The sequence below is a fragment of the Arachis hypogaea genome, chromosome 15 (assembly GCF_003086295.3).
Source record: "Arachis hypogaea cultivar Tifrunner chromosome 15, arahy.Tifrunner.gnm2.J5K5, whole genome shotgun sequence".
Taxonomy (NCBI): Eukaryota; Viridiplantae; Streptophyta; class Magnoliopsida; order Fabales; family Fabaceae; genus Arachis; species Arachis hypogaea.
The window spans coordinates 30,571,998-30,581,808 of record NC_092050.1 but is presented as its reverse complement, the minus strand read 5'-3'; the positions used below and the strand labels follow the sequence as shown (position 1 = coordinate 30,581,808).

The 9,811-nt window shown below is 31.4% G+C and overlaps 1 protein-coding gene across 1 annotated transcript; it reads left to right on the top strand.

Moving 5' to 3' along the window:
• Positions 1-7,333: 7,333 nt before the first annotated feature.
• Positions 7,334-9,590, top strand: LOC112750107 (probable galacturonosyltransferase-like 8). Its single transcript, XM_025798662.3, has one exon. It carries the CDS (start codon positions 7,971-7,973, stop codon positions 9,135-9,137), a length of 1,167 nt encoding a protein of 388 aa, XP_025654447.1. The 5' UTR covers positions 7,334-7,970; the 3' UTR covers positions 9,138-9,590.
• The last annotated feature ends 221 nt before the right edge of the window (positions 9,591-9,811 follow it).

Below are 9,811 nucleotides of genomic sequence, written 5' to 3'. Positions count from 1 at the left end.
GAAGATGAAAAAAAAGAAGCAGCAAAAGATGAGAAGGAGGAAGAGGAAGAGTTTTGAATTATGCAGAACTTATCAGAATAAAAATACACCCAAATATCTTCATGTTACACCCAAATTTGCTACAAATACAGAAAAATATTTTCCTCTAATGCTGCATTTTTTTCCTTATTTTTTTTCTTTTAGTTAAATGAATGTAAGTTCATCCTCTTCCAAGTAATTTTGTAACATTATGTGTTTCTTCTTCTTCTTTGTTTGATATTTTTTATTCTCGTTAAGAGAGTTAAACAAGAAGAAGCTTGAGAAGGTAAAACAAAAAGGAAAAGATGAATAAGAAAAAAAAGAAGATGGTGATGATGATGAAAAAAAAAGAAGCAGCAGCAGAAGACGATGAGGAGGAAGAAGAAGAGTTTTGAATTATGCAGAACTTATCAGAATAAAAATACACAAAAAAATCTTAAAATACACCCATATATCTTCGTGTTACACCCAAATTTACTGCAAATACAGAAAAATATTTCCTCTTATGCTGTATTTTTTTCTTCTTCTTTTTTTTCTTATTTCTTTCTTTCTTTTAATTAAATGAATGTAAGTTCATCCTCTTCCAAGTAATTTTGCAACATTATGTGTTTCTTCTTCTTTTTTGTTTGATTTTTTTGTTTTTATTCTTGTTAAGAGAGTAAAACATGAAGAAACTTGAGAAGGTAAAACAAAAAGAAAAAGATGAATAAGAAAAAAAGCAGCAGAAGATGAGAAGGAGGAAGAGGAAAGTTTTGAATTATGCAGAACTTATCAGAATAAAAGTACACCTAAATATCTTCGTGTTACACCCAAATATCTTCGTGTTATACCTAAATTTGTTACAAATATAGAAAAATATTTCTTCTAATGCTACATTTTTTCTTCTAAATTGAACCACATCTCAACCACTTGATTGGATTCAAAACAATAATCAATTTCGTTTTGATTCAATTGACAATCTGAACCTAATTTATTCTATCATATTATAGTTTTATGGCGCAAAACATGTTAGGATACGAGGATACCCTTTATAGACAAGATTAAATCAACCATATTGCTGGCAGATTAGGTCAAGTGGTATACTTTATAACTTATCTCTTTTATATGTTCAAAATTTGTCTTATTATTTGTGAACTCTATTTTATTTTACTGATTGATTTTTTTTATAGGCGTCTTGAGTCTTGTGTGAAAAAGGAATTTACTACCGTGACCACCTGAGTAGATTAGGTCACACCTTAGACGAGCAAGATTTGACCATGTGACATATATGTTAGAGTGAGACTATGACTGACATTAGTCTCTGCTTTGATCGAGAGATGGCGACTTGAGTCTCAAACTTTTCACTTGTCATGTGGGGAGATGACAATCACCCTGCATGACGTGGCATATCAGTTAGGACTCAATATTGATGGAGATCTAGTCAATGATTGCATCGGTGGGTGGAAGCAATTCTATGATGGACGATCTATTGAGGACCTCTGTTAAGAGTTACTAGGTGTTGTTCCGAGCCTCCATGATAGACAATCACAAAACAACTGGACTGTCAATCTTACCTGGTTTTAGAATAATGTTTTGTGAGCAGTTGGAAGAACACCCGACGGAAGAGTGCCTACTGCGTTACATCAGAGAATACATCATACAGATCATCAGGAAGCATTCTGTTTTCGGATGTCTCAGACTCTCAAGTGCACATGAGGCGGTTGCCTCTATTAGATGACCTTGATCGATGTGGGACGTTGTCATGGGTCAACTGTTTTGGTGTGACTTTACCGCCAGATGTGTCGTTCTACGGATTACCATCAGTGAAACCTGGGTGGATATGGAGGTTTGCTTATCTCTTGGACATATCATTATATACCTTTGTGTTGATCGGATGGATTTGACCAGTGTTGATTTCCCATGATTGAGAGGTATTTTTATTAATTTTTTTATATTATTTCTTAAGTTAACAAAATAATTTTGTGGTTTCTAAATATCCGTTGATGTTATAGGTGGGTGGAGTTGGAGCCACCTAATGACAGATATAACACCAGGCTTAGACAATGAAAATATTTTCTCAATAGGATCGTCATCCATAACATAAGTCATACACATTTAAGACTTGTAATTGAATATTAAATAATTTTTTTGTGTATATCATATTTATTGGTATATGTGAACAGGTTGATTGGATGCCATATGCTGACCCACTCATCCAGCATATAGTTCCACAACGATTTACAGAATCCTTAAACTGATGGTTGGATTTGCTTTGACTATTGTAAATATGTGCTGAGCAATCACCTTTGAGTCTAACCTTCCATGGTCTTGGTCCATTGATGTTGGCATGCAAGTATAAGGACCACTATATCTCCTCACCTCCCATTTTTTTTTGTTGCTTTTGAGTTTTGACGATAAACTATGCGTATATTCCATTGACAACCAGTCTCAAATTGAAAACACTGTATAATATACTTCAACTGGTCACTCTCTAGTATCTTATACTTCACACCCCTTCGAATGATATGCATCTTAACTGCCATAATAACTTTCTCCTTATTTTCATACTGTTGTCCAATCTCAAACTCATTGGTGGGATTATCCTCGGGAGCTCCTTGACTAAATAAATAATCTGAAGTCATTGCCTCGAGATTCAATGAGAAAAAGTGATCCGACCGATCATATGGTCAGGAAATAACAGGTTGTGTTAATGTGATTTGTGTATCACTGTAGTAGTTCATCTCTTCCTCCTCCTCATTGAGAATTTTAATTAGTTCAGCGTCAGAATCTTCACCGTCATCAGGGTTCACTTGATAGGGATTCATTGTCGAGTCTCTAATAGCAAAACCTTCATGACTTTCAACATCAAACTTACATCATACCATCATTTAAATTTTCGACATTTGACCCCTCTTAACTATCTTTAGGTGGTATATTTAGGTCGACCATCGACCTTCTAATATTTTTCCTAACTGCCCCACTTAAAGGGGTATCATCAACAGTATCTGTAGAAGTTCTTCCACCCAAATCAACTACAAAAATAAATAATTTTCACAGATGGACATTTGTCCAACAATTGTACTAGACCTTAATAAAATGTATGTCCTCGTCATCACATAATCGATACCTAATTTACAAAAACATAAAATCTTATAACTGTCATCAAATTAAAAAAATAACAAAATAATAACAATTGTAATCTATAATATACCTTTTGTAAAATAAAGTGTTATCTACTTCGGACGGATATTTGTAGTAGATTTTTTTCGCTCTTTTCGTGTGTTGTTGATCAATGGCATGTAATATCAAATTTTTCAACGTTGTTAGGCTTTCCACTTCAGGTGGCATATATGTAAATATTGATTTAGCAGAACTAAATATGGTATATCCCTCTTCATCATATACTATTTCACTATCATAATGAATGAATAACAATGAAATTTCACACATTATATATAGTAAGCAGAAGATCAAGATAAAAGAAGAAAGATGAGTTACCAGTAATGATTTTGGTTCCCAATTGATCTTGTTGGAATTTTATTGAGGAAGGTGCTTAAATTTTGCCGAGGGAGATGATAAACTTCACACCCTCGGCAAACTTGGCCCGTCGCAAAAAAAAAAAAATCGAAAATTAAAGTTGGAATAATTTTGTTATTTTATATAAAAAAATCCTTATAAAAAAAGTTTTTGGTTTGTTCGAGTAAGAAAATATTTTTTTGTGTTATGTTTTTTTAACAAATTTTTTTAAAAAATATAAATAATTTTATATTTTAATATTTTATATAATATATTTTATTTATTAATTATATTTAAATATAATAATATAATAATATTTTTTATTTAATTATTATGTAAAAAAATTTGTTAGTAAAAAAGATTATTTTAAAAATATATATTATAACTTTTAAAAAAATATTGTTTATTTATTTAATATTTTTATTTTTATTAATAAAAATTTGTTAGACACATTAAAAAATAAAAAAAATTTTGTTAAAGAATTTTTTTAATAATTTAACGACACTTAAACAATCTCTTTATCATCTACAAATTCTACACCATTTCCTATAATCCAATTTGGGTCCTTTATCCGTGGAGATGTAACATTGCAATTGACTCTCCTATCAAGGACACTTGGAATTCGAACCCCATAAAATAAAGGATTTGGATCCTCTAAAATTTGAATTTTACTTTAGAGAGTAAAATGTGATTTTCTACTTTTAAATAGTTTCCCTTTCATATTTTTATATTTATTATTAATCCCACCTATGAAATTAATAGTAAGAAATCACACTTTACTCTCTAAAGTGAAATTCAAACTTTAAAAAATCCAAATCCTAAAATAAAAGTTGAAATATGACTAAAAAAAAAAAAATTAAAAGCATCTTTTATGCTAGTTTTAATTTTAATTATATTTTAAATTTTTATGAAATTATTTATTATAAATAATAATTTAAAATTAAAAATAAAATTTATTTTTTTAATATTTAATATATTTTTAATTATTTTATTAATATAATTATATAAGTAGCAAAATTTTATTGGTTTTTCATTAAGATGATATTATATTACTAAGATGATATCGATTTCATTTTATCAATCAATTCTAATACAGATTTTAATTCTAAATCAATTCATTTTTTAAAAATATCAAAAGTGATACTCTAAAAATATTTCATTAGAGATGCTTTAAACTAACAAATTGATATTCGAAAAATTTTAAAATTGATAAAAATAATTTTATAAATATTAAAAATAAAATAAATTTTTAAAAATGAGTAATTTTGACAAAAATGACTAATGGTTAATTTATAGAATTTTATTAACATATTGAGAATATTTTCTAATATATTGAGATTAATTTTAACAAAAATAATCAAAAGATGCTAAAGACAAAATACCAATAATTTTTTTTATATAATTGTAGAGCAGAAGCATCACCCTAATTGTTAGGATTTTGTTAAACATATTGAGAATATTTTTTAGGCCACTAAAACTGAAAAGAAATTATATTTTTTCTTATTTCTAAAAATAAAACCCTATTTTGAGTCTAAATTTGTAAAGAATATTCTTAAGGGAAACCTAATTTTGATTCCGACAATATTAACATGAAAGGACTTTCGATTTGTCAAAACTGAACCTTTTTTGGTACGAGGGGTTTTTATAGACTAGTGCATTGCAAGCAGCAGAATAGAATAGTTGCACGTATTTGGCATTCCATTATTGAAATTCAAATACACAAACATGGCCTTACGTAACTAGTGATTGCGTATACACCTGTCCCTCGTGCCCTATACTTGTATCCTCTTCTATGGAAACTTCTAGCCCCTCCCTAACAACAACCAAATTTCCCACCCCTTTTCATTTTTTCTCTACGTATCATAATTCAATTCATAGGCACAGCCACAAATCCAGAAATATTATTATGAGATTAATAATATATATAATATTAAAAAATTATATAATGTAAAATGTATTATAAAAATATACTGATAGAAAATATATTTTAAAATACAAAAAATATGTATGTATTTTTTATTAACGAAGTCGTTAATTTTTTGTATCATAAAATTTATTGATAATAGAATCTGTATTAAATTTTTCAATAATTTTTTTTAATATAATTAAAAAGACAATTAATAAGAAATTTGTTACGGTGAGTAACTGGAGATTAATGGGCTGGATGGCGTTGGTTGGCCCAAACGTATGAAGGAGGTGACTTTCGAGTGGATCTGTTGCTCGGTATTCCTCCGTCCGACTTGTATGTGTAAAAGAATGGGAGATGGTACCTGCAAAGACACTCCGATGCCTAAGTTAGCAAGAGTGTGAGCAGGTTAGAGAGTATTGGAACTTAGAGATACCTGAATGGTGTCAGTGTACTTATAGTGGTGAACCAATAACCACCGCTGAAGTAGTGCCACATTTTTAGGTGGATAACCGTTCCCATATCTTAGGGAGGTTAAGATATGGCTCTATGAAGTGGTTAGAGAGTTTCTAGGGGTAGTTACTCATTCGAATGAGTGTTATCTGCCAGCTAACCCTCGTATCCGATTTCTTTGGAGTAGGTCGTGTTCAGCACCGACTTCTTGGGATGAAGACTGGTACTGGGGGAGAGCCAACCCTTTGGGTTGGGCTTCTTTGCTTGGATCTTGGGCTCTATTTATTGGGCCAGGGTATGAACAAAATTTATCTTTTATTTTATTTCTGAGTTATTCTTCACAATATTTATAGTTGAAAAAGATCTCTCAATTATAATAGTTAAAACAAAATGAATTAATACCAAATAAATAAAAAAGGATACTCACAAAAAAAAATTATTTTATGAAGTTTAAAAAATTTTATTTAATTAAAAAATATTAATAATAATATATTTTTAGATTTTTTTTAATATTATTACTTATTTTTTAGATATTAAAAATTATTAATATTTAAATTAGATTAAATTTTTATTTATATTAAATTAAATACTAAATAAATTTTTAAAAAAATTAAATCGTATTTAATAATTTATTACTATTAATCTTTTTTTAAAAAGATTGGTCCAAAGCCTGGCCTGGTCCCGTATGTCCGTTCCTGCATACAAATGTATTAATAATATGTTCACCAAAATGTACAATTTTATTAAAAACTTAAATGTAAACCTTCATGAGAACAAAATGTAGTTAAGGCCCTCGTGGTGGCGCTAATTAATCCAACCATAACCGCGCACAAATTACGTATTCAACTCAAAAAACAAAACGCGTTTAAACTTTAAACACAAAAAAACGATAAAATTTTGGTTTTTCCAAAAATGATTTATTAAAGTTTTTTTTTTTGAAAATGGATATTTAAAAGGTATGAAATTATATTTGGTAAATTAATATAAAATTATTTTCCATCACTAGAAACTACAAAAATTGGATTAAGTAAAGTCTTTTAATATTTAAAATAATTTTAATAAAGTGACGACTGAGAATTCTAATTTATCTTTTTAATTATTTTTGTAATACGTAAATTGATAAAAAGTTAAATATATATTTTTTTGAAAATATGAAAATGATTCAAAAAATATTTAAAAATTAGGAGATAATTATTTTGAATTTTTTAATTTTTTTGATATTTTTAAAAAATAACATATATATTTAAATTTTTTATTTGTTTAAGTATCATAAAAATGAATTAAGACTCCTAATAATAAGTCTTATTTTAATAACTTTAAATGTAATATTAAAAATAAATATAAATAAAATATTTAATATTATGAACAATTATATCAATTTTTTTAATTTTAATAATTACAAACAAACATTCAAATATTGCCCCTAATTTTTTTAAAACTACAACAAAGACATAATTTTTTAGTTAAAAATTTAAGTATAATTAAATTTACGTGAAATTAATAGTTGAAAACTTTTTTAATTTTTTATTCAAATACTTCATCAAATCATGCATAAAATCCTGTCTTAACAGCTGCTTTAGCAGATATATTCCCATTTGATTTCCGTTGTGTAATAATAATGAAGTTAAATTTAAAAAAGGAAAAAATAAATAAATAGAGAGAAAAGGAAAGAAATACAAAAAGGGGAATAACAAAAAAAGAAAAAAGAAAAAAGAAAGAAAAGAGTCAGAGACAGATACAGAGTGATGAATGAGGGAAAAGCTGATATAAGTAGCAACACACCAAAATTTCTCTCTCAGAAGGTCCAGCTGCCATTGCCCCACCTCCATCTCCACATCCACCTCCTTCTTTCTTTCTCTCTCTCTCTCTCATGGTTCCAGAGAATCCAAAAAACCATCAAACCCAAGAACAAGAAACTAAAGAACCAACACAAGAAAGAAATGCAACATTTCACTCATAAACTTGAACACACTCCCCCTTTCTTCGCTCGCTCTGCAATAATGTCGTCTTAAAACACCAACCCATTTATATTCTTTTTCTTTTTTCCCTTCCACACAAGAACCCCCCAAAACGACGGTGTTTTAAACTTTTAAACGACATGATTCCGCTACGGTTAAGCGCCGTCGTTTTGCCCCTCATTGTCTGCATCTTATTACCACCATTCACACTCGGGATCCGTTCCTTTCCGACCGCCACTGCCGCCACCACCACCGCCGCCCTCCACAGCCTTCTTCGCTTCTCCGAAGCTCCTGACTACCGCAACGGCGCCGGATGCCTCGCCACCACAGCCACCACGACCTCCGATGACCCCTCCTTAGTCCACATCGCCATGACACTGGACTCCGGCTACCTGCGGGGTTCCATCGCTGCCGTACACTCAGTCCTCCGGCACTCGTCGTGTCCGGAAAACATCTTCTTCCACTTCATCGCAGCCGAGTTCGACTCAGCGAGTCCACGAATCCTAACTCGGCTGGTTCGATCGACGTTCCCTTCGTTGAACTTCAAGGTCTACATCTTCAGAGAAGACACCGTCATCAACCTAATCTCCTCTTCAATCCGTCAAGCCCTAGAAAACCCTCTCAACTACGCAAGAAACTATCTCGGGGACATGCTCGACTCTTCAATCTCCAGAGTCATTTACCTTGACTCCGATATCGTCGTCGTCGACGACATCCACAAGCTCTGGAACGTAACTCTAACGGAGAATCGAGTGATCGGAGCGCCGGAATATTGCCACGCGAATTTCACCAAGTACTTCACCGACGAGTTCTGGTTGGATCCGTTGCTATCTCGAGTGTTCGGTCACAGAAAACCGTGCTATTTCAACACCGGAGTTATGGTGATGGATTTGGTGCGGTGGAGGGAAGGGAACTACAGGAAGAGGATCGAGAACTGGATGGAGTTGCAGAGGAAAAAGAGGATTTACGAGCTTGGATCGTTGCCGCCGTTTCTACTTGTATTTGCGGGGAATGTTGAAGCCATTGATCATCGTTGGAACCAGCACGGGCTTGGTGGTGACAATGTCAATGGAGTTTGTAGGTCTCTGCATCCTGGTCCGGTGAGTTTGTTGCATTGGAGTGGGAAAGGGAAGCCATGGGTGAGGCTTGATGAGAAGAAACCGTGTCCGTTGGATCGTCTTTGGGAGCCGTACGATCTGTTCAAGCCGCAACTTGTTAATGGCGGTGGCAGAGGTGGAATAACAAGAGAACAGCCTTGGAGCTTCTCTTCTTCTATATTGGTTGGTTATTCTCATGATTTGTTATGATATCATTCTTTTTCTTTGATGCATTTTGTTTCTTGTTCAGAGATTATTCTATTCTTTGGGTAGAAAGAAATTACTATTGTACAGATTGGTTTAGAAGATGAAAACATGGATGTTGATGTTGATGTTGATGGTGATGATGATGGGGTTTGGGACTTTGGGGAGAACACAAGTGAAAAGAAGAGAAGAAAAGATTATTACTGTTAATTCTTTCTGTAGAATTTTTTTTTTGTTTTTCAATTTTGTTGTATTTTTAATTCTTGTGGTTATTTTTTTGTTACATAATGAAAACAGGTTCGATTCTTTTTCAGTTTGTGATGGGAGGGGGTTCCTTCTTGGAACAAATTTTGGTGGGTGGGATCAGTTTCTTTTGTCTAAGGGACCATTATTGAATTGAATTCTATGTGCCTAAAATCAAATTGCAGAATAATAGACAGTTGTTCTTCATTGTTTTTATTTGGATTTTGGATTCCAATTTCTTTCATGTTTTTGTTTGCTTTTTCCACCTACAACCATTATGAATTTAATTATGAAAGCTCCCTGTTTTGGTTTATACATGATATGATATTATATTATTTGATCACCCAAAAGTGGACTTTTTCTCTTATCTATCTATCTATCTATCTATCTATCTATCTATGCTTAACTCAATAAATATAACCATGAAAATCAGAATT

Bases quoted from the DNA above. Each gene is read 5' to 3' on its own strand.
- LOC112750107 (XM_025798662.3), top strand. From the start codon at position 7,971: ATGATTCCGCTACGGTTAAGCGCCGTCGTTTTGCCCCTCATTGTCTGC.